The sequence below is a fragment of the Mya arenaria genome, chromosome 4 (genome assembly GCF_026914265.1).
Source record: "Mya arenaria isolate MELC-2E11 chromosome 4, ASM2691426v1".
In the NCBI taxonomy this organism is placed as follows: domain Eukaryota; kingdom Metazoa; phylum Mollusca; class Bivalvia; order Myida; family Myidae; genus Mya; species Mya arenaria.
This window is the reverse complement of record NC_069125.1, coordinates 58,110,068-58,137,307: the sequence shown is the minus strand read 5'-3', so window position 1 is coordinate 58,137,307 and position 27,240 is coordinate 58,110,068. Positions and strand designations below refer to the sequence as shown.

The 27,240-nt window shown below is 33.5% G+C and overlaps 1 protein-coding gene across 9 annotated transcripts in view; it reads right to left on the bottom strand.

The window, feature by feature from the left end:
- The window catches only part of LOC128231944 (1-phosphatidylinositol 4,5-bisphosphate phosphodiesterase eta-2-like), a 102,961-nt gene that overhangs the window by 27,223 nt on the left and 48,498 nt on the right, over nt 1-27,240 (bottom strand). Inside the window, exon 1 of one of the 9 annotated variants that reach the window (XM_052945221.1) lies at nt 20,369-20,523. The exons of 2 other annotated variants lie outside the window; for them this stretch is intronic. In XM_052945221.1, coding sequence (XP_052801181.1) covers nt 20,369-20,396 — 28 coding nt within the window. In that variant the 5' untranslated portion in view covers nt 20,397-20,523. Of the gene's footprint in view, nt 1-2,364; nt 2,678-5,091; nt 5,223-6,735; nt 8,173-10,081; nt 10,766-16,399; nt 16,532-19,501; nt 20,184-20,368; nt 20,524-27,240 lie in introns of those variants that run through there. 6 more of the 9 variants (XM_052945217.1, XM_052945219.1, XM_052945214.1 and 3 more) reach the window with 6 other exon arrangements.

Here is a 27,240-nt window from a genome sequence, read left to right as displayed (position 1 = left end):
CTCACGAGTTGTTCATATTTGACTGATAATATGCCAACATTTATCATTTACCTGCATGCTGGAGTATTACCAATTATGTGAATTTGATATTGAGTGAGTCAATATTTAAATACTACAGTATTATTATTCCTTACTGATTCCTTACTTATTGACCTTGGATAAAGATATGGTGCCAATAGTAATTGTCCTTATCTGAAGGCTAAACCTACTGGTTTATGTTACAAGTAGTCAAAGACCTAACAAAATTGAAAAGCTATTTTAATATTTGCCTTTAAAAAGGTATAGAACATGACAGTATACTTATAATGGGGATCAAAGAAGTCCAATTTAAACATTTATATTCATATAAATTAAGTAACGAAAAGTGCCAAATTTCTGTTAAGTAATTAATTGGTTCTGTTAAGTGAAAAGCATGAACATGCGGACAGGCATTCCATTGATATTTCATGCCGACCACTAATACAGTTATCATATATTTCTGGTCATCCCTGCACCCAGCTTGCACAAAATTCTGACTCAATCAGGGAGAAGACCAAAATTGAGCACTATGACATAATAGCACACATTATAAACATGCAGATTTGTGACTACAAAACTGATGTGAGTGGAACAAAAGTTAAGTAGGGATAGCCAATTAAAACTCAATGTTTTCATTTAGATATATACATGTGTAAATTTGTGTGAAAATAAGTACACATAATAAAACTGGGATAGGCCTGGTCTTCTTAATTTACACATCCCACAAATTATTATTTTATTTTTATAAAGGAACTTGATACAGGCAATTTAGTATTGCAAAAAGGTTGTAATTCAATATGGATCTAGAAAGTGTTACAACAGTGATGCGCTTAACATTTGAAATCTATCTTGGCTGAGTAATTACGCCTGAGTGCATGCCAAATATTTCTTTACAGTGCAAAATACAGTAGGCAGGTCTTAAACTATTTGCACAATGACAAAAAAGTGGAGACAGCAAATAATAAATTATAAGAGAAATAAGAAAAATGTTATCTTTAATGACGTACTGGAAACAGTTACAAATTAACTTCTGATTAGAGCTACATGAATAAACTTAAAAGGCAAACCATTTTAAAATCAGCTAGTGTATGTAGTACATGTGATTAAGAACCTGATAAACCATCCACAAATCTTGAGCAGTACTTCCAATTCAATACAATACAATGCAATACAATACATAGCCACCAGTGGTGTTCAAACCTGGAACTCTCTGACCACTGGGCCAGCACACTAATGACTCAGCCATCACGCTTACCACTTGGCCATCACACTAACCACTTGGCCATCACACTAACCACTTGGTCATCACACTAACCACTTGGCCATCACACTAACCACTTGGCCATCACACTAACCACTTGGTCATCACACTAACCACTTGGTCATCACACAAACCACCTGGTCATCACACTTACCACTTGGCCATCACACCAACCACTTGGCGATCACACTAACCACTTGGTCATAACACTAGCCACTTGGCCATTAACCTAACCACTTGGCCATCACACTAACCACTTTATCATCACACTAACCACTTGGCCATCACACTAACCACTTGGCCATCTCACTAACCACTTGGTCATCACACTTACCACTTGGCCATCACACTAACCACTTGGCCATCACACTATCCACTTGGTCATCACACTAACCACTTGGCCATCACACTAACCACTTGGCGATCACACTAACCTGTGACTTTGCCATCACACTAACCACTTGGCGATCACACTAACCACTTGGCGATCACACTAACCACTTGGTCATCACACAAACCACTCCACTATCGCCACAAATATAGCAGTATTTACAACTGAATCACACATATCACATATCAGAGAAGTGCTTGCATAATAATTTGCAACCACTGAAGATGCCTTTTAATTTCTCAGAAAGACAGTTGGTCCATGAGAATTTTTTTAGTATGATAACACAAAAAATGAAAAATGAAAGAAGAGAAATTCAGAGGAAGATGATGAAACTAGCCTAAGACTAAACACAGTATTGAAACCTTTCTTTAGGTTGGTCAATATATCATTTGGAGTAATCTTGAAAAATAATAAAGCACATAGCTCAACTCAACTCAACTCATGAACCTAGTTTAAAATATCAACACAAAATTGAGAATAAACTTAGTTTTAAATTTCAGCATGAAATTGAGTATAAATTTAGTTTCAAATATCATCATGAAATTGAGAATAAAACTAGTTTTAAATATCAGCATGAAATTGAGAATAAAACTAGTTTAAATATCAACATGAAATTGAGTATAAACCTAGTTTTAAATATCAGCAAGACATTGAATATGAACAAAGTTTTAAATAACTGCAACTGAACACTCACCCTCTCTACAAAGTTTTGTCAGTTCTAATGAATTTGATGAGAAATGACAGACAGAATTACGGTTTACAGGCAAATCCTGCACAGGTTTCATACGCTTTCGAAGCAGTTTCAGCGCCACAGCTTCAATTGCGCTCTCTTCAAGAGTAACACCATGAATATCGTACACCTGTATCACATTGTTATTACGATTACATCCTTTGACAGACTTTTCTCTCATTTTGGCAGTTTTTCCAGACTTTTCACTTATTTTGGCAGATTTTCCAGATATTTCACTCCTTTTGGCAGGCTTTTCACTCATTTTGCCAGACATTTCACTTTCCTTAAACCTTTTCACGCAATTAAGAAAATAAACTTTATTAAATAATTAAACACTTGCTTTCTGTTACATGAAATCAATAATTAAGTTTGACTACCAGGTGAAGTTTTTGCAATCTTAAATATATCCATATATCTTCACTACGGTTATATCTAATCGAAACACAAACACTGTTTAACTTGTGACACATTGTTTGATAATCATGTACAGTTCTTAATTTTTTAAAAACTCTTTGTCCTTAAACCTGTACAGACATATACCTAATTTCAATATAGCAGTCAATAATGTCAAGGATTATCTCCAAATGTAATTATCTACATTAAGTCTTCTTGCTATATAAAGCAAGTCTTTTAAAATATCTGTTAAAACCTCTGTCTTAGTTTCAAAGCAAAATTTATAAGTTCTGTAACAAGATTTAGTTCTTACATAATTATGTAACAAAGTTTTTAAAACCAAAAATAACCTTGTATTCAATAGCCCATACATGTCCACATATATTCCAACTGTTTTGAAGGAAACTGATAACACAATCTATTTACCTTGGACTGTACTAAGATAAGTTATATTTTTATTATGATCAATATGCTCTCACATTGTTCGGTCTAAACCATATTATATATTTACTCTTTCAAGGATTTCTGGAAATCTGGACATAGCAACTCATAGAGCTTCAAATGTGAGTCTGTAAAAGGGAAAATGCTGTGCTAAGTAAGATGACCTGAAGTAATATGTTAATGATTAAGAATGGGCAGAGTGAGCGTAGTAAATGAGCCCTTCTTAATCATTAAAATATTACTTCAGGTGATCTTACTGTCTTAGAATACTACCTCATTTGCTGACAAAATGTCAACGCAATATCTGACACAGGGAGTGTGTATCAGATGAGTGGCAGTTAAAAGGTAGAACTTTAAAAACCTGTGAAGGTTTGAATTCTTAATGATTAAGCCTAGTACTTAATGATTGACTATCTGCAAGAATGTCATTGGCTGAAAATGTAGTTTGTATTCTAAAGGGCATAATTTACACCAAACAGAAGAGACTGCTCTGAGTGTAACATGCCTTATTTCTTTTTTTTCACACACGACAGTAAATCAAAGCATGGCGTAACCATATCAGACCTACTTTCCATCTCTAAAGGTTTTGAGGCTGAATGGTTAGTGATTTAAAAAACGTGCTCAGCTTGATCTACATTTTATATTTACATTTTCACAGCCTTATATATAATCCTACATCAGATTTGGGCATTTTATCGAATACACTGTGATTATGTTCAATCAATTTTTTCCCATAAGAAACAACTTTTTTCTACTTGTTTAATGTTTAGTTCACCAATGAAACTTTCTCGCCATATATCATGTCCAGGGGTCATGAAACACAGGGCACTTTCAAGCCTGTTTTTCAGTCTTATGATATTTATCCTACCAAAAAAGTATCACAAATATTAACTAGAAAGCTAGATAATTATTGCTAAAATTAAGTGGTTAACACAGAACAATTTGCGAATGCTATCAGGTTATCTAACGGCAGTAATATGCCACCATAGTTTATTTCTTCTATATTTGATGAAAACAATGGTAGAGACACTAAACCGGGGTACACAGTTTTCACTGTTTTATAGATGCACAAGTTCCATTATCAAAATTGGAGGCTCAAAGAAAATTTATTCGCAATAAATATTATAAACTTATTCTAAAATCAAATTATTTATTACAATTTGTCTATTGACTAATAAAATAATTCTAGACTTAACGACTCAATTTAGGGCCTTAATTAATTATGAGTCAGAGAATGGAAAAATGCAGCTTATCTGTTAGGACATCCTAATTTCTTTTAACAATTGGAGATTTCTCTATAAGCATAAGTGCTAGAATCAGTAAGTACCCGGTACCCCATGCATCTGGAAGGACAAAATTTAATAGGTTAAAATTAATAATGGGGGGTTCTTAGCCAGTTTTGAGCAGTGTAATTTCTTCATATGAACTTCATTATTAATATTACACCATCTGCTGGAAAATATGGGTTTTGCATCAATACTATTCATGTGTATGTGCATCATCATTAAGCTAAGAATATATATATATCGGTTCTACCTTATTTAAAGCTTTATAATGACACTTTGTAAAATTATTTTAACTAATTATTTTTAATTTCTCTGTTTAAACTTATAAGTCGATATATTAGTTATGATACATCAACATCACAAATGTTCTGAATGCTGATGCTGGCGGAAAGAAACACATGTTTAACACAGATCAACAAAACTCACATGCATCAAAACCAAGACACCTCTGTGTCATCCACTGCACTAACCAGATAATTGGTTACCATATGGACAACCAGCAACACTAATGTACTCATAGTTATATATAGTAAAATACATTATATAACAAAATGAATATTATTATACTCACAGTATGCATTTTGAAATGTTTTCTCTTTCATACTCAAGAAATCTTCACCTTTAAAACTTATAATTCAAACTTCAACTACAATTGATAAATAATGTGAAAGCATAAAAATTACAGTCCTTGTCAGGTCTTAATCCCAGTCAGGTATGTCTTATCAGCATGATTGTAGACTATCCTCAAATACAAACATTTTAAAAACAAAAAACAGATTGACAACCATGATTTTGTAACACAAAATCTATCATCTATCTTGCATGCCAAATGCTGAGAGAGACAGAGATGTAATAAATGATGATTTAAACACATAAATCAGTAAAGTTTGCTAATTCAAAAGTTGGCACAATTGTGTTTCAGAAAGTTATCATCATTGAATAAATATTTCCCCTTTGACAATGGACTAGACAATTAGGAAGGTGAAAAGGCAAGATCAATATGTTTTCATTATCATTAATGGTGAACAAACACCAGCTAAAATGGCTACTTTAGCAGGTATGTCAAGTAAGTGGCAGCTATGAAAATAATTAAAACAAATGGTCCACTTAAACTTTCAAAAGAATCAAAAACAGATGCCATTGTTCATCCTGTTTTCAACGCTGATCAAGGGGCATAACGCCAAATAGATTTTTCAGAGTTATGGGACTTGCTACACTCGGTCAGTTGCCACAGTGGCGACATGAGAATATCTGTGAATATCTTTCAACAGTTTAAAGCTGTGGTCTGTGTTGAACATAAAAGTTTTTGTACAGTACAGAACCATAACTGAATCAACATCTTAAGAAAGTATAAAAAAAAATCATATTCAATATAATAGATAATTTAAAATTACTAGTACCAATTTATTACAGTAAGTGTATTACATAACATAGCTTACTGCTCAGCCATACTTGTCTTATAACGAATGATACAAAGCTTGTATGGAAGGCAACTATTTGGCATATTAACATTGTCAGCAAAGGAAGCAGATTTTTCTTATTAATGATTTACCACTTAAATACTCATTCCTTCACATGTGCAAAACACTTCAATTAGAACTAAATGCACTGCAATGCCACAAAACAAGGTTTTTAAGATGGGCAATCATTATATAGCAAATTAGCTTCTTGTATGAAATGTTATTTAAATTTTAAACCAATACTGCGTCACCAATGCTGCAAGAGTAATGCTTCTGCAAAAGCTACCATAAGCTGGATTAAGGCATAAACTTGTGACCCAATAAAGCAAGAAAATTTAGTTTTTCACAAATCAACATGAAAATTAACTTAGATACCTTGTAGAATACTGTCAAAAAATCAGTTGTCTGCTTTCAAAAAATACCTTTAGTTTTTATCTTATACTCAAAAAATCAAATACCTTGACCTATTTCCCCACTCTCAAAAGCATATCGATATGCAGATACACCCTTCCCATAACTCTTAAACTGTTCAAGAATATCAAATAATGTGAACACATCTTGCCTGGGATAATATGGACATTTATAGTTTTGCCCATAACTCTGACTTTAGTAGTTTTCAGATATGCCCCTTTTCTGACAGAAAGAAACCGGCAGACGAGTGTGAGCGTTTGCTCTGCAGTACCCATTTTAAAGGAAACAGGTGGCATAAATGCTGAAATCAAGGACTCTATTATGTCTTTACAATTTGTACTTACACTCCAAACTGGCATCTGGCATAACATCTTCTTCATCACTGACAGAATCACTTTTCATTTTTGGGATAGAACTTGCTTCTCTTTCTAACCTGCTCTGCTTTTCCTCCATTTTCTGTTTAACTTTTGTGACAAAGCTTGATTCAGTTACAGAATCAGTATGAGTCTCCTCCAATTTCCTTTTTTCAGGTGTTTGAATTTCTTGAGCTTGATGCCAAATGGCTTGTTGAGGCGTATTCACATTAGGCATTTCATGAAATGTAACTGCTTTGTTTTCTCCAACAGTCTCATTCTGATTTTCATTCTGAGAAGGATATCTCTCATCAGGAGAGTTGCTATCATCAAAAGGATCACTATTTTCATTCTCCTTTGGAACTTTGCCTTTGTTAATCTTTGCTGTTTCAACTTCTTTGACTTGGTCCTTGGGTCTTTTGGAGTCAGTTTTGATATAGATTATTTGCTTATGTCCCGCATTCATTTCAGGGTGACCCCTTCCACCATTCTGCATGACAGCTGGTTTTATCTGTACTGGCACATTAGAAAACTGTCCCTCATGGTAGCTGTGTCTTTGAGTCGCATTTGGTTGTAGAACCACCCTCCTTTGAACTGCAACAGCCTGGGGCTCATAGTATGTCTGTCTCCTCTGATCAACTTGTGAAGACAGCCCCCTATTTTCTGCTGTCCCATACTGCCATAGGACAACAGGTGGGCGGGCCTGGGGTTGTTGAATGACCCCCCCTTTGACCTTTACCTCCCCCTGTCTGGAGCCTGAGGTTGCATGACTTATTGTGGTCACATGACTGATGGGTGTTACATAACTGCTAGAACCACTGCGGCTTCCATATAGGCTATGACGATGAGAGATATCCTTCTTCGGCAAATAACCTTTGTTTTGATTTGCATTACTGTAAACTTGGATAGTTCCGTTAGGTTTCACAAAACAATACTCTTGCCCGGGCCTTGGACCAGATCCACTCGTGTACACTGGCTGGGATGTCCTCCACTGACCTAAAGACATCTTTGATTGACTTTTCTTGGTCTTTCTATCCATCTTTATTTCATGAAAAATAAGTTTTAATACTTATTTCTTTTAATATGTATTTCTCTGAACAATATAACTGGAGTTCTTGAATCCACACTTACTGTTAAAACATGAATTTAAAGCACATAGTATTCCTTATATTCCATCAATTTCATTGTGGATCTGGTACAATGTTTTAAATTAAGAATTCTATTTTAACCACAGATCTATCAGTTGAATACACACACAATGTTAACATACTGGTCATCAGAGCTGATCAAACTAAATCCTTGTCAAACAAACCTGGGAAAATGACAAGTTATAAAATTGACAGACACGGTTGGTGCATTCGACCAAGCACTTCTATTCAAATAGAGTACTCCACCTTTTCAAAGTATACAAATCTATCATAATGAGAAAGCCCAGATCTTCTGAATGAAACACATTATCAGAGATTAAATAGAGTTATAATATGGTAATACTACAACCCATTCTAAAATTATTTCAATAGACTTTTATCCTAAAATTTTATTATAGCCATGACCTACGCAAAAATACCCAATTGTTCGTCTATTTCTTGCTAGCTTCAGTGGTTTCTGGTTTAAAACCTTCATATTTTTTTAAAAAGCACACAAAAGCATCCACAATACATCAAACAGAAAGTGTTTCATAAATATGTACGCCTTTTTCACCTAACATTACTATGGTAGACCTTGTCATGCATAACACTACTTGTATAGAAATCAACCAGGACAAATCATGAAAAGAGATCTATATTTGTGATGGGGGAAATCATGTTACTACATAGGTCATTGTCCAGTGCACAGTAAAAATGTCTCTATCGATAATATTGACCCTAATAATAGATCAGCCAATTGTTAAGTCATCTTCGAATAACAAGCATGTTTTTGTTCCCTTTGCAGACCCAGATATAACAAGACTCTAACATTGTTTTTTGATCCTCTTATAGCAGTTTTTTTTAAGTGAAGAATCTCCCAAATATGTCACAACTTGGGAATACAGAGTTATACAAACATTCCAATACTGTTTGTTTAAGAGATTTATTTTGAAAAAGGCACTGTACTATGCACAACTTTGTGCAGATATATCATCATGACAAAGACAAACAAGACTGGTTTTGAATAGAGAAATTGAAAGAAATGTTCAAAATAATCATATAAAATCTAAACTACCATAATTTGCACCCACAAATGTTCAATATAAAACTTGTCACACGTTTTCATTAGAACACCTCACCAGCCTTATAATTACAAGGTAACTAAATCAGAAAACTTGACTCAATTGATAAAGTTGTCTCCCTTGATGTGCATGAAGGTCTGCAACATTGGTATGTTGCTTTGTCAGTTTTACAATTAAAGCCGCACTCTCACAGATGGAACGTTTCGACAACGTTTTTATTTTTTTGTCTTGGAACGAGCCAATTTTTGCGAAAATCCATGGAAACCAGTTATTTAAGACAGCTGACAAAAATTAGATAGCAGATTTTTATATTTAAGTTTAAAAAGTGATGTTTTATGCATTTCTCTTAAACTGTAAGTAACGTTTTAAGCCATAAAACAATAATTTTTCAGCAATCATATATCATTGGTTTACGCAAAAATTTGCTCTTTCCATGACAAAAAATAAAAAAAGTTGTTAAAATGGCCAATCTGTGAGAGTGCATCTTAAATGTAAGATTGTTTAAATGGTGAATGGAAAAAAATACAATGGACAAAATATAAAAAATACCTTTTACATTGAGGAAAAAAGCTAAAAGTCCAGGTAAGCCTTAAATTTATTAATAATTAAACCTTAACATGCCATGCTAAACATCAAGGAATATTGTAATCATAATTGTGATGGATGATGATGATGATGATGATGATGATGATGATGATGATGATGAATATTGATGATGATGATGATGATGATGATGATGATGATGATGATGATGATGATGATGATGATGATGATGATAATGATGATGATGATGATAATGATGAAGATGATGATAATGATAATGCTGATGATGATGACAAAGATGATGATGATGATGATGATGATGATGATGATGATGATGATGATGATGATGATGATGATGATGATGATGATGATGATGATAATAATGATGATGATGATAAGGAGGAGGAGGAGAAGGAGGAGGAGAAGGAGAAGGAGCATGATGATGATATTGCTGATGGTGATTGTGATAATGATGATGATGATGATGATGATGATGATGATGATGATGATGATGATGATGATGATGATGATGATGATGATGATGATGTTTGACAATGATGATGATCAAAGAGATTGATTACTTACTGTAGCAGTCTGGGTGAGACGGATGCAAGGTAAATGTTGGACATCGCTGTAAGCAACCCCTTTTTCCTTTAGACTTGCCCCTGTTTAGGCCCGTTTGAGGAGCTTTTAGAAGTTGGGCTGTCACAAGGGACAGACTTTTGTTGAAATTCACAACATCCGACGATTGTTTGTCATCCATTATTAGTTCAATATCTTTCTTATTGTCACATTTGAAGAAATAATTCCAAATCAACACATTATTTTGAATATTTTTCTAAAAATCATGCACATTTATATTACTGCATGTGATTTAAGTAAATAACACATTCAGCTTATATTAAAACATTGTAATTACAGGAGACTATACTTCCAAGTTTTTGTTGATTTTTGCAAAACATAAAACAACTACTATTATACTGTTGCATATTAATTTTTTTGAGTGTTTACAAGATTTTAAGAGAAAAGCTTTATCTTGAGTTTTCCATAAATCATAGCAAGATGATAGCACTGAGGTAAACAAAATCTACAAGCCCTGATTTTGCAAAATAGTTAAAATATAACTTAAATCCTCACATAAAATGCTAGATAATAATATCCAAAAGGCAAATATAAATCAAACTTCAAAGCATCGATTACAGCTAAATCAATATTCAATCATGTAGTTCACTATAGTTGTGAAGTTTTCATCACAAATATTTCGCTAAAACAGACTAGAAACTTTTTGATTACCAGCCAACAGAACAAACTTATAGTTATGTTGTGATACGAAAAAGCATATTCGCATACATACACTTGTTCACTATTCATTATGCAAGCACATTATTCTGCACAGGAGTTGCAACGTTAACTTCTTCTTCATATACTGATTTTTTCCCCATTTCATCAATCACCTCTTTTTACTTTTTCTTTAAACTATACATAACTTTGAGTACATGTATAAACAAAAGTATTCTAATACTCTCACATAGCAACTACATGACCTATTTCATTAATAATTGATTATGAAGGTCATGACTGGGGATTCTGAAGAAATATCTGTTTTGCTGGACCAAGTTTAAAAAATTCCACCTTTCCATGTATGTATATATATATATATATATATATATATATATATATATATATAAGTAAATGTTTTTCTAGTGTTACTGATCCAATCTAAACAAAACTTATGTTACTTACAGAATTATGTTTATTGATATTCTATGTAGTCATGCATACACTTCATACTTCAATATATTAGTTACATACAAGAAGTAATGGCTGTAAATGGACAAAGTAAACATTTTTTACAAATACAGGACAATAACTCTCCTGTAACTGATCTGATGAGGGTGAAACTTGAGCAATCATCACTGCTCTTTAGTTATCCACACTTTCCATAAGTGTCCTTAAATTATATATTAATCAAACTTTGACAGACAATTTTAATATTTTCTAATTAATTGAAAGGCAATAACAGTGTTGCTGACCCAATCTTGATGAAACTTGTGCATGTAACATTGCTCTAAAGTTATTTACACTTCAATGACTAAATTCATGTAAGTTTCATTAACTTCTGTCCATTTAAGTTACATAACATTTGCATGGCATAAAAAATGTAGATTTTCAATAATAAAAGGGCAATTACTCAATTACTGGTATAGGTAGATATATCATATGGACTGTTGATGAAGTAAATACTTTTTTCATTAATTAAAGGGCAATACTGGTAACTCTTCTGTAACCTATCCGATCCAGACTAAACTTGTGCATGCACCACCACACACATCATGTGAGTTTCACGAATTTCTGTCAATCAGTTACATAGCAATGGCTCTGAGCAGACAAATTTAAGCTTTTGTCATTCAGTAAAGAGCACAACTATAATGATACATATCTCATTTAAGTTTCATTAATTCATTTCAGTTATTTTCATAGTAATGGCTTCAGGCAGACAAAGAACAAATCCAAAGACAAAGGACAAATCTAAGCTATTTCCATTCATTAAAGCAAATATCTCACATGCTAATCACCACGTGTAATCCAATTAATTTCTGTTTAAATTCGCTATGGACAGAAAAAAATGAGGGTTTTTAATTAAGGGCAATAACTCTTTGTTACTGTCAAATCTGATACGGATTGAAAGCATTATTATTTAACTCATTTGCCTTTAAAGATAATTTAGCAAAAATAGTGATTATGATTTTTGTTATCTGTGCAGAAATAATATGCTTTTCATGTTTTATCATTTACAGTCAAATGAGTTGAACATGATATTGCATTAATCTGCATCAGCTTAAATTAAGCCACTTTAAATTAATTTATAACAATACCAAAGTTGTTTGATTCTTTTAAAAGGGCATTATCAGACCATCTTTGAATATCATTATGCATTTAAAACCATGAAAGAGTTAAGGATTGTTAAAATATTACAATTTAGCTGTTTAGTTATATTCAGCACAAGAAATGCGGGTACAAAGTAATAAAAATAAAATATTTTCATGTTTTATGATCAATGCCAATGACGAGCTTACAACAAAATCTGTGCCATGATATCTCACATGAATCAAAGGCTTCAGAGAGTTCAAAACCCAACTCAAAAACTGTACACTAAAGCATTTGCAATGAACTATGCGAAATATACAAACTAAATCATAATGTTTCATCAGAATGTGTAACCATATGAAAGAAGAATGTGTTGCAATAACATTTACATGAAAAGAATCTTATTTACTGCAACAATGAACACATTTACAGCGAAAGATGCCCGAGGCACACTATATAATTTTCTCAAGTTTGCATGTTCCCAATGCTTTATTATTCGTATTCTTGTGGTATTAAATAAAGAACATGTTTTCAAGGGATGTTTTCATTTAATCCATTTAAAAGGATGCATTCACAAATTTTATGTTGGCAACATCATGTTTTAAAAACATGTCAAAATTGAGTTATTTTATTTACTTTTTGGACTAAACACCAAACTGCAACTGGCAGACACTCAATTAATCAGAATGTTGTAAACCAAAGCAAAAAATACTTCAATTTTCAGTACCCCCACTAACCATTTTCGGCAAAAGGGAACATTTTCTGTCACATTTTCAAATAATTATATTTACAAAAGACCAGTATTTAATACATATTTCACAATTATTTGATTTTTCCAATACAACAACATCTGATCTTATACAATGTGAATGAGCCCAATTAAATTTTCAATTAAGGTTTAAAATTTTGACATCTTGTCTTCTGTTTACCAATTTAACAATATTTTAAATATGACAGCGAGGTACAAAAATTATCAAATGACCAAATATGTCCAAGAATACACAGGAAATAAACAAATCTTTCTTTCTGGTTACAATGGAGAACTCAGGAGGTGAAAATGACTGAAAGAAAAAGTCCAGAACTTTATGCTGGAGGTCAAGGGAAGTGATTAATAGGCCCCACCCCAAGAGAGGCAGCTTCTTAGCAATGGTCACGGTTGCGTTTGAAGCACTTCAAGAGCCTAAGAAGGCATTTTAACATTATCTGTGCTCCACTACCTCCTTAACCCACTCCACCCTTCAATTTTTTTTGTTTTGGATACATGCAAGTTTCAAGTATTAATTTGGGACACTGACATTCAGGGATTTAGATAGTTTAAACTGATCTATTTTTACAATGATTGTAAGTTATTTCAACTAATATTAATTACTCTTGTTGGCACCATGTTACGCGAGAGTGTGGTGTTGTGTTGTGGGGGAAACCAGAGTACCCGGAAGAAACCCACTCGTCCGGATTGGCGACTACAAACTAAACTTACATGCGCCCAAGCCAGGAATCGAACATGGGTCGCATTGGTGAGAAGCGAGTGCACTATAACCACTGCGCTAACTGGACAACCTTAGGAATTTGACACAATGAAATATGCTTTTGGGCTTTTTTGGGTTAATATGCCAAACATTTGCCAATACAATATACCCACATTGGTTATATTTTGGACATGTTTATAAGGAAACATTCAATATTTTTTATAAAATGTAAATAGTTTGTGTTGAGAAGTATATAAGATATATGTAGCTTAATATTAAATAAAAGCAATTTTCTAATGTTTGATATCAGTATCTGTATTTATACTGCTCTTATTCACCAGCGCTTTTATTCACTAAGAGCTCTTTAATTCACTTAGCGATATTATGCAACAGTGACAGTTGAATTAATTTAAGAAAAATCAAAAAAATCTGGAAAATAATAAAGAAATCTGTGTCTTACAGTCATACTTTCAGGAAACATTCAGACTGTACATATTTACTTTTGCTTCATGAATCAAGAATCATGACTGTTTAGAGTTCAATATCAGTGTTTCAGTATCAGCTGAAATTGGAGTGCATATAGCTTTAATATGTAAATGTATTTGAAGTTAAGTACTCCATGTTCAAAGCAAATGAGTCTCAAAGAAAGACCAATTAGCCAAATTTGATTTTTTATTTACTAAATTAGCAGACGTTTCTTGGAGCATTTTGCTGAGTGATTTTAAAATGTTTGAATGAATAAATGAAGTTGCATTTAAATGAATTTCCTTGCTTTACTTGTCAATTATTTCCAGTTAAACCCATCCTCGGCGCACCTAGCGTATCATAACCTATATGATAGGTTATGAAATGCTGGGGTTAGGAGGATTTGTTAAACCCTGCTATAATCAAAATACTCCCAGGGGCAAATCAATGATACGTTTATATGGGGTAAATTTACCCCACCTCCAGACTTGGAGCAAATTTGCCCGAGTGTAAAATATAATAAGAAACTCATAAGTTTGAGCAGCAATATTAAATTATATGAATAACTGTTTTAATATACAATTGAATTAATTGAATAAAAAAAATTGCTTTTAAACAAACTACCTCATGAAATTCTTTTTAAAACAGTCTCAGTAGCTCTTTAGTCTATAAAGCAGCTTTTAGCAGGACCCATAAACGTCTTGTTCAGCAATTCCATTGAATATGGTTGTTTATCATACAAATGATAGTTTGTGTTGGAATTAAGAAAACAAACATGCTCTTTTAATTAAATTTGATAAAGGCTTTTAAGTTTTGAATTATATGTTTAGAAAATGTTTACAAAGTTAGAAAGAGAAAGGAATAAAATGTATTAAAAAATAGCTCTGTTATATCACAATGTGAAAATCTTTGTTGCATCTGTCGCAATAATACCAGTAGTCTTCAAAATGACTTGAAAACTAGAAACGCTGATTGTGTAACTTGATGTATTGTCATTCCTTAGGGCAGTGACTACAATGTCACAAAAATGGGTTCCTATGTGCCTGCACAAAGCGCGGGAGCTGGGTTGGCAACTGTAGCCCCAATAATTTGGCAAGCCACCCCAAAAAGTTGGGGTGAAGTATTTTTTACAGTTGTTTTCAACACATTAAATTGTCTTTGAAACTCGATTTTCTTCATTGAGTTACCGGTAACCTCTTATTGATAGTAGAATGTTTTGCCTTGGTGATGCCCACAGACATATCAGTATTGTAAGGTACATCTAGGCGTCAAACAAAATATCAATTGATGGCCTGAATTACTGGCAAATTGGAAATCATTAACCTGCTTAGTAGACAAAATTTAGTGTGCAAAACAGTTGCTTTATTGACTAACGTAAAAACAAACATGCTAGCTATGATCAAAGAAAACACAAACTTAAATTGCATTACCAGTAACCATTAAATACAAAATAAATCAGATAGATTATTTATTTTATCTTCTTCACAATTTTTTGTAATGTTAATTAACATAGCTTCACCTAATCAGCCTAGGAATTTAAATTCAATTTTTCAAACCGATCCTTTGGTAAATGTTATCCATGAATGAATAATATTGATTTTCATGTTGTTGATCCATGAATTTTTAATATATCAATGTCAATGTCTAACATTTCGGCCTTTTTTTAAAATAAAATTTTATATATAGAAAGTGCCTTTTGTATTGGAAACGCTCAAAATGTCCTCAACCTAAGGAGGGTTTCACCCCCTCCTAAACCCACCTCTTTCATTCGTTAATATTCATTGTTTCTAGTTCACTAACCATAAAAAATGTACAGACATTTCTTCTCTAAAGTTATCATTTATGCATCACACTGATTATATGATATAGTAACTTAATTATAGCTGAAATTCTTTATTGTCATTGATTTCATTTAATGTACATACTATTTATTTTAAAAACCCTTCTACTGTTGTTTTAATTCGACTATAAAAAGTTTAAGAAACCGAATTAAGTTCAGGCCCCAGTACGGTATTCAGTAGTTGTTTAACATTTAATTATAAATCAGTTAAAATCTCATAATTTGCAAGGTTAATTTTGTTATTTGGAAAAGTTCAAAACTTACTTTTGTCCTTGACGCTCTTGGTGAATTTTCCTCTTTTACTGAAGATGCTGGTCATTTTTCCAGCAAAAGAGATCAAAACCTTTAATATTGGCCAAAATTACCTGTATATACACAGACATATGTAAACAATTGTGTATACACCACGTGACACCAGCAGCACGTTTCGCTCGAGTGAACCGGGATGCCTACAGGGCTAGCCAAAAGTTTCATTCCTCCTTGTAAATTACATTAAATAAATATTTTCAGCCCATTCTGTTAGGTTATTTACGACCATTTGTGTCCACAAATATTTAATTTATCATTTCACGTTCTAATATCAATCTAATTAGAAAATTGGATGAATACAACATCATACTCCTAGTTAAATTTTAGAGATATATAAACCATTTTCCTTTGTAAAGGGAAGGGAATCTTAAAAGTAGATAAGCAAAATATATAGGAATTATCTCCCTTTCGTGCTGAATCGCGCTGATTATACACCATGACTTTTGTCAACTTAAATAAAGCGCACCGGATAGATACAAGAAAAAATTGACGCAACGCATCAAGTCGGCGCAATAAAATTAGAAGAAAAACGTGCATGTATATAATAAAAAATGGTTATTATTTCAATGATAATATGTTGGGTATACATATGTTCGAAGGACATTATGGTTGATAATATTGTTACAATAGTTTAAGCCCGGAATTATAGATATTCTCTTTTTTTCCAAGCAAATACTCCAGTACAAACTAAAATATACCAAAAATATACACATGTTTTTCGGAAGAAATAGAGTCAATGGTCTAATACATGGATATCAATAGCATGGAATTCACCTTTCATTTGTACCGGCATGTTATGTGAATTCCGGGCTTTATATATATTGTGTATGTTTAGCTCCATGAGTAAATAGAACGGGGATACAAATACTATACATTAAGAGGGAATTATCTGAAGTTCATTCTTTCATTTCAATGACATTTTCAAAACAAACAATTAAGCTCTATGTTATTTTTTTAAAACTGCCTTTATGCTGTCGCCAAGGGAAATAACTGCGTAGGAGGTTAAGAAACATAAAGGATATTGTTTACCCTTCATTTATTTGGGAGGAAGTTGGTATCAATCGGAACACTTCGGCCTGTATCTATCTCGAAGCTTGCCGGAGATGGCCGAGTTGTTGTAATTGGGTTGGTACTTAAAATCAAAATTTTCAAAATGATAAGCAGGGCTATTATAATTTAAGGTTTCATTATCAATTAAAGTGTAAAGTTTTATAAAACATACTAAACTTCACATCTTATCATGCAACGTGGAAAATATTGAAAGCATTGTTCTGCAATTTATGAACTACATGAAGTCCCTTATTTAGAATAATTCTAAAGTAATATCAGATATAGTCGGCGCCCTTCTGGGCTCAATAATTTCACTCTCAAAGTTAAGTCCACCCTAACACCAAACCCTGTACATAGATCACTGAGAACAATGTATCTTTGAATAAGATTGAACCTTAAACCATAAGTTTAATCCTTGATCTGACCGTGTTCTGACTTAGCACTACATCTAAGTCATAATATTATATATAAATCAAAGGTTACGCGCCTTTGTTCGTCCGGTCCCGATACTTATATGTTTATGTTCTAAGCAAAGTAACTTTTCGTAATGAATGAGCGTCCCTGTGGCACCGGTCCATACACATTAAAAAACGGAACACGAAATATAATTCCAGGACAGTCAAAAAAAGAAGGGCAATTTCACATTTACTTTCGAACTTCTTGTCCTCTTCACGCATAATTCAATGACAAACAAAGGCAAGAGTTCTAGCATTATACACCAGGTCGGAGCCCAAATATACATAAATCTATCGCAGGTCAATATGCATTTGCAATACACCAGAATGTCCCATTTTGGACTTAAAACCCCACCCAAGTAGTCCATCTCTAAGGTCAAATCATGAACCCATCCCTTTACTTACGCTCATTTTGACCAAGTAACATTTTTTTATTTGCTCAAGGCAAAAGAGACAAAAAGCACAAGGTCCCGAGTCGGTCATAATATAAAAGTTGAACAAGCTTTTGCTTTCCTACGCAACAGAATAAACCAGACTAAAGGAGGACAAACGAAACCACAAACAAACTTTCCATTCAAGGCTTTGATTTTGTTGAAGTAAATGGAAATAATAATAAAAAATAATATTCTGATTTTTGAATGCTTTTTCAAAGAAGCATTCTACTTCATTCGCAGATCCAGACGGGAACACGTAAATATGCCCCATATCAATATGTATACAATACCCAACAATGCACCATTTAAGACTAAATACTAAGAGCCGTTTTTCGGTCTTATTGGAATACCGCACAAGTTGCGAAACCTTTGACGCCATATCCTGGTTAATGACCTATTCCTGTACCAGCCCTTACATTCTCCAATCAACAAAATGCTGTTTGTTTGGCCTTACAGTAATAAAATACAAGGGGCCCCGAGTCTGTGAGATAATTAAACCAATAGACCGTGTCGTGGAATTGTTTGTATTACACTTAATAATTTATAAGAAAAAAAACAACAGCAAAAAACAACACGCTCGAGTGACAATATCCGGAGAATATCGGATTCTGGTATTATAACACATGTCGGGAAACGTTTATTCGATTAACAAGTGCTTAGAAATAGCAATAGAAAAACAGCACTTTCAAAACAACTCGGGGGTAAATTTCAATGGGTAAATATTTGAAAAATACTATTAAAAAACAAATTGTTCCAGCAGGATATTGACTTTGATGCTGCTTTAACACACACACACATTCTGAAGAACAGCAGCAACAGCAATACAACAGCACAGCATTGCAGGTTGGGATTGGCACACACCGGCGACGAGGTACCGCCCCTACCCTGACTAAACCAAAGCGTAGCAAGTATTGTACTCCCGAAGTACCAAGACTAACATTATCATGGTCTTTGACCTTTTTGATGGTCCTCGCTACTACCCCTGTGACTATGGTCAGTGTGAACATGTGTACCAAGTGGCATATTAATGGTACTAAATTCAACATTCCGACACGAAGACTTTCTAGGAGAAAAACACGAAATAATTCTTTAAAAGAGAACAAAAGATGTGTGCTTACGTGCGTTCACGAAGGTGAAAATCTCAGACTCGTTCGGCCCATGGGCCGTTGAATAATTGTGTTGATGGATTAACGGCATCGTGTCCGCATCATGCGTTCACTTTACGTGACGTCAAAAACACGAGCACACGTTACGAAAATCTTTCAGACGGGAGTTGACGTTGACGTGCATTCCCAGAATGTGAATTAGCTCAGTGTTTTTTGTGTGTATGACCGCATTGTCCTTTCCTGAGAGTAAAATCCACACACGATTTCACAAAACGTTTCACAAAGGAATTATTTAAATAGCTATCATGTTAAACTAGTTGTATAGTAACACATCTTCATAAATACACGTCTTCTTTTATTTCTTCCAGTTTAGATTATAATCGGGTAAATTAAACTGATATGCTTGAAGTTTAAAAGTGTAAACACTTTCGATTTTGTATACATTTAGTTATGCAAAGGTTTGTGTATTAGCTCATTTTTGTGTGTATCACCGCATTGTCCTTTCATGAGAGTAAAATCCATAAGATTTTTCCAAACGTTTTACAAAGGAATTATTTAGAAAGCTTTTGCGTTAAACTAGTTGTATAATAATATATTTTCATTAGTACGTGTCTTTTTTATTTCCTCCATTTTAGATTATAATCGGGCAAATAAAACTGACTTTTCGTCAAGGTACATACTCGTTTTTATTAATCAAAGACTTTTAACGTAATGATCTATCTTTATTCCGACCATATATTTTCACAGTTATAGTTTTATCGTAATTTCACTTGTATTGTTATGTCATGTTTTTTAATGTCGAAACTTACTCTCAGAACAATATAGTTCCGTAACCATATTCCTATTGTATTAGTTATAAGTACCAAATATATAACTTACATTTGCCCTGATCGGAAGCGATTTTCATAATGTGCCGATCAGTCAGTATACGCACAGCCCAAGCGAAAAATATGAGCTAGCTTTGCGTTGCTTAATTTTTACTTTTATGGTAAGATATGGCTAATAGATGAAACACGACTGTTATTTTTAAGACACATGTCTTCCCTTTGCCGATGTCTTGTCAGCACTGTATGCGCCTTCTTCGAAACAAAATATTTTACGAACCGCTTAATATATCACTTGATAAAACCAATTAAGGAATTAATGGAAATTTAGCAGATGTATTTGTCAGAGGCAGATACTAAGTATTTCCTGTGCAGCATTGTTCAACTAGAGTACCTATTTCAAATTAAGTACGCCTCTTAAACACGTATTACTTCCGTATATTATTGTGTTAAAATGTATCACATCACATCACACACCATACATATTTACGATGAACGAAATTAAAAACTTTTAACGAGTTTTAATTGCGATTTTGCTATGCACTCATAATGAATTTCAGTCGATTAACAAGTAACTTTCGACACTGAACATGCTAGTCTCATGTATCCAGTTACTGTATTCAATTGATATAACTTGGACATTAATTATTTTTAAAATGCTTTACCTAAATAGGCCAAAGTTTCATTTAAGAGTTAACTGGAATTGCATGGAACTAAGCCAATTACAATGTGCCCGTATCAATTTCCGGAAATGATCGATTAATTAAATAAAAGCAAAATTATTTATTAAAAGTAGACAGTAGCGATTGATTAATAAGCAATGCAGATCTTTGTTTTCGTCCCGGAAGTCAATCAAACTGATAATGTGAACAGGTTTCCAAAAGGTGAAAAAATGTTCCAGTAATTTGTCCAATACACGCCTGCAGTGTGTCTGTCAATAAAGAATATAGAATTACAGGAAGCAAGGAAAACAGATTCTCATTGTGTAAAAAAGTAAGACGGTTGGGTAGTCCAAGACATGGCGTCATAAAATTAACGCCAACAAATACTTGACAGTGTCCTATTCTTTGGCAATTTTACTCTATGTATATTGACACACAATTTGACATAACCCTTCACAGAGTTATAACGTACATGTTTAGCAGAAAGATAACCATGCCATTATAAATAATACTGGTATACTGATAGGCTAAGAATTTTGTGTAAAATCTTAACCCTTTTCGACCTCAGCAATACTTTAATATAATAAACCCTTGATATTCAAATAAAATAATATGCACATGTTTAGTTCATACTGCTTTCTCATACTCTCTTCCAATCGTAACAACTCGGCCCTCTTCATGACATTGTTTACACATTGATCGCCGTTTATCTTTTTTTAAAGATATTTCTTGCTTACAAATATATTGGATTTTAATGATAACTGGCTTTTTCAAGTTGTTGTTAACAGAATTACACACTTGAATTAGAGTGCTGAAGCAAGACTACACTCTTTCAACCCATTCCAACCCTATCGAATCACGATTTTTAAAACACGTCTGCGACAATGGTTATAGTATTGTGTAGCGTTGTTTGAGTGTTTTTAATGAACACCCATTATTTAAGCAATGTATGTACATTCTTGATACATTTTGGATCGTCCATTCTTACAATAATGGACAGTTGGTAGAAATAAAGTACGTTACACAGTCCAATATCATGTATAGAATATAGCTCAAAGTGATGACCATAGAAGAACATAACAGCAACAGCACTCTCGGAGGAATAACTGATACAGGTACAACATTTGTAGTGATACGTTAATTAGATTTTTAATCAATGCTATGACAATAGAAAACAAAACATATACATTAACTCAGGTGTAAATTCCATAGAGAAATATTTAAACAAGAATAAAAAAATAACTTAATTGTTCCAGCAGGATAATGAGTTTGATCATGTTTTGAGTATAAAAATGTTTTGAGAAACAACAACATCAGCAACAAGACAATAGCAGCAGTTGTTCAGCGAGAAACGGGCATTCACCCCTACCCCAGTCTCCTCGCCCCTACACCATCAAGACTTATTCAAAGCGCAGCAAGTAATGTACTACCGAAGTAACTAGTCTGACATGATCAAGGTCTTTGACGTTTTTGATGGTCCTTTCTTCTAACCCTGTGTCAATGGTCAGTGTGAATATGAGTAAAATGTTGCAAATCTATATTTTTGACTGCTTTTGTTTTGTTCTTCCGACAGGAATACCCTTCTTTGAGGAAAATAAAGAAATATGACTTTAAATGAAAAAGGAAAAAAAGTACTTACGTACGTCCACGAAGGTGAAGATCTCTAAATCGTGCGGCCCATGGGCCGTAGAGTAATTATGTTGACGGCTTAACGGCATCGTGTCCACATCATGCGTTCACGTTTGGTGACAACACAAGCACGTGAATACGTCACGAAATTCTTTCAGACGGGATTTTACATTGCCGTTCATTCCAGTACATAAGTTTAATTCACTTTTTTTAACCTGTGAGTGATCGCTTTATTGATTCTTAAAAGTATTATCCACAAGATTTAACAATACAATCCATACCGTATAGAAGTATAATTAGACCAATAGACCGTGTCGTGAAAACGTTTGTATTACACTTAATAATATATAAGAAACAAAAAATCTAACTCTACTCTCGGGTAACACTTTCTGGAGAATATCGGATGCGGGTATAAACCATGCAGTGATACGTTTATTCGATTTTTAACCAGTGCTAAAGCAATAAAACAATACATCCAAATTAACTCGGGGCTGTACATTCCGCGAAGAAATATTTGAAAAAGAATAAAAATAACACTTGTTTGTTCCTGCAGAATATTGAGTACACAAACGTTCTGAAAAACATCAACATCAACTACAATACAATACTAGTATCAGAGCAAAGGTTTTGTGTGAGGTTGGTATTGACACATTCTCTGGGGCTCTCCACCCCTACCCTACTCTCCAATTCAGACTTATTGCAAGCGTAGCAATTATATTGTAATCCCGCGGTACCTGGTCTGACACGAACAATGACATGTCCTTGCTATTACCCTTCTGAAAGTGATCTTTGTGAATATGTGTTCCAGGTGGAATATAATATATTTGACGACCTTTGTTATAGATGCTAAGTATATTCCGACACGAAGGCCATGTTTCGAGAAAAAATATGACTTGAAATGAGAATGGAAATTACAATGCAAGTTAACGCGCGTCCACGAAGGTGAAAATCTCAGATTCGCGCGGCCCCATTGACCGTCGAGTAGTAACGTTGACGGCTTAACCATTGTTTCCACATCATGCGTTCACGTTTGATGGTGTCACATGCACGTGCACAAGTCAAAATATCTTTCAGACGAAATTTAAAATTGTCGTGCATTTCAGTTCTGATTTAAGTTAATTTAATTTGTTTGTACTCTGTTTAACCTGTGAATGATCGCATTGTTGATTCCTGAAGAGTAAGATCCCATACAGACACTGCTTCAAACAGTGTGTGGGTTATACTATTATTTTAGGTATAATTCTTTTTCATAAAAACATGTCTACTGAAATAGGTAAATTAAACTGATAAGCGTTGAGATTAAGTGTAAAAACGATTTGATGCACATTTATATGTTTCATATTCACTTAAGTTTTTATATATATATTAAGGGCTTCTATCTTGCTCTGTAAGAGCAAATACATTACTTTATGGTAATAATCGACCTATAATCCAAACATAGATTTCCACAGCATTTAAGTTCTCACTTTTCATTGTGTTGCCACTCGGATATAATTAACATCTAGCAGACTGTCAAACCAACATGGTACAGCAACCCTATTCCTATTGTGTTAATTATAGGTAAGTGTATAACTTGAATATACATATATTCCTTATTAATTTACACTGATCGAAAGCGGCGTTCGTAATGCCCCAATAAGTCAGTATTATTTACTTGCCAGCATTTAGACTATTTCTGTTCTTTCTGTTCCCAAACCCTTTACAGTCCAACCGAATAACATGAAATTATTTTTCCATTTTTTATTATTTTAAATGTTATTGCTAGACATTGCTTATATATTAAACGCGATTGTCAGTGTGAGACGTATGTTTTGATGTGCTTTTTTCTGGTAGGTATTATGCTATGGCTTCAAAGAGAATATATTAAAAAATAGCAAACGAACCGCTATTAAAGGCCAGAGGCTACCAAATGACTGATTCAGAATATGTCAGGCGATCTCATGTTTTGTAGTAGTCACGAGTTGACCAAATTTGACAAAGAAGATTTTATGAGATTTTTTATCAAAAGGCATTCACATTTTTTCGGAAAAGTCTATCAACATTATAGCTTTCTTGTGTCAGAATGCCCCAGACTACTGAATCAACAATGTATTGTGGGTTCATGGTGATATCTAAATTTATTTTCTAGTTACCAAAATGCAAATATCTTTCTTAAAATAGCTGCAATCATCGCATAGCCTCAATACATTGTTGTTTGGGTAGTACTGGCAAGTTTGAGATAAAAAAAAAATAGTTATTTTGCATTAAGACATTTCTAAAAAATGTAAATGCTTTTTGATTGGAAATCAGATAAAGTCTTCTTTCGTAGAATTGCTCAACTCCTAATTACAGCTACACATGTTGCAACGGATAAATAAATTATGCTTGCTAAATATTGAACTTCAAAACTAAATAAAAAATGATTTATTTTAAACATTGTTAGTTTTTGTCCTTCAAACATCTTTTGCATTGTGGAAGGAATTTAAGAGACAATTCTTAGTTCTGACATTGTAGCTTTCTGGTATCTCATACAGGTTAGCATCGGAAGTCTGAAGATTAGTCTGGAAGGAAACATCGATGGTATAAAAAAATAATGACACTCATTCATTAAATTTGTCGTTGAGACTTCAGAACGCCGGTGTATTTTGTATTAATGACTTTTAAAAGTTAAAAGATAATTCAGTAGGAGTAAATGTTTCTTGGTTTTGGGACCTTGTGGAGTTCTGAGAGACAAAGCAAGCGTCAATTGCTGATTAGTTATTGTTGAAATTAGAAAGACTTATGCACACTATTGCGTTTAACCGATTAATGCTTAATTGGTTTGGTAAAAGTATACCAAATGCTTATTGATCGGTCAATATTCACTCAATAATGACTGTTGACCAATTGAATTGCTTGCGTGTGCAAACTTACCAAAAGGTAACCTTCGGATAAATTAGCCAGTTTTTTACAATTGGCTGGTTGACTCATTAAAACGATTTGATTTGTTCGTAGTTATTATCGAATAGATAATGACTAATCAATATGCATTTTGGGTTTCTTTGACAAAAATAAAAACTTAGACGATTTTATACATTTGGCTGCAGAATAGTGGTTTTGTAATTTGCTGAAAAGTTTGAAGTTTGTGGGATTTTCTGATTGTAAGAGAAACCCAAATAAAAATCATTTGAAAAATCAGAACGTTAATTGTTTTCTAACTTCAGAAACCATTGGTATCTAATCAAAAAGTCAGGAATCTGGAGGAAGACGTTGATCAGCCGCTAAAGTTAGTGGCACCATCAAAGTTATATTAGAAGAATGGAAAATACGTATTAAACTAACACTCGGTGACAGCAATGTGATTGTTTATGACGAAAGAATTTACGTCACACTTTTAACAAAAAAGTTATTTTTTTTTAAAAATACGGTTTGGCTTGTTTTTTCCTATGCACACCAAAAATAGTTTCATATTGATGTTACTTTGAAATGCATTAAGTTTCAAATGCATACACCGATGCCAAATATGCCATTGTTTGCATGAATGGCATAAAAACTAGACAAATTATCATGTCCCGTTGTATCAATTTGTTTCCGGCAGTGGTCGATTAATTAAATAAAAACAGAATTACTTATTCAACGTAGACAATAGTGACTTGGCAATAAGCAAGACAGATCTTTGTTTTCCCCTGTCTATTGGACATATTGATAATGTGAACAGGTTTCCGAAAGTGGAACAATCAGGCCAGTTATTTGCTCAATATTTGCCTGTGGTGTGCCTGTCAATAAAGAATAAATGATCATGAAAAATGTATGCTAATTGCGGCGTAAATGTCTCCGTACGGTTGTCTCCCTCTCCTTCCAAACTAAGATTTGTCAAGACATAGTGTGATATTACCATCAGAAAATACAAGAAATATGGTCTAAGTCTTTGGCAATGTAGGATTTTTCTCTGTTCAGTCTCCTGCTCATTAGGCATAAGAACATTTGTCCAAATGCCTACTGCAATTTGTCACTCAATTGCAAATGTGAGATTTGGCCGATTCCGGGATCAAATGTAACAATTATCCTTTTCAATATATGTTGATTCATATTCAAATGCGTTGTTATTTTCTCTTTCAAAATGTACTGAGTATCTATCTCTATGGGATTCGATGTCTAGTACGAAAACCCGACCAGTAAAAGGTTAAGCTTAAACGTATTATATCCATAGATAAGATGACTGGGACACGCACACACAATTGTTTTTAGTGTTTTTAATTCGCTGAGGAACAAATAAACATCAACTTGGCTATGCACTCACCCCACCCCCTCACACACGCGCGCATTCTTTAGTGTTATAGGGTTTTTACCGAGTACATGGGACTCAAATGATCAGACGAGTGTGGTACGCGGATTGCAAATCACACAATTTGGCTTAATGCGGTACATAGACTCTCAAAATGGATTAATTTTATTAAAAGTATTGTAACGCTGGATTAGGGTAGGGATAAAGGAATAAAGAAGTACTCGATACTCAGGGGGGAGGGGTACGTTCCTCAGAATTTATTACTTACATGCATTTTACTCGTTGAGGAAGAAATATGCATATTATTTGAAGACAGTTATGCTTTAAAATGATATATGGTCAATGGCTATGAATCAAGCAATCAAATGGTCAAGTGTACATTGTAGATTAGAT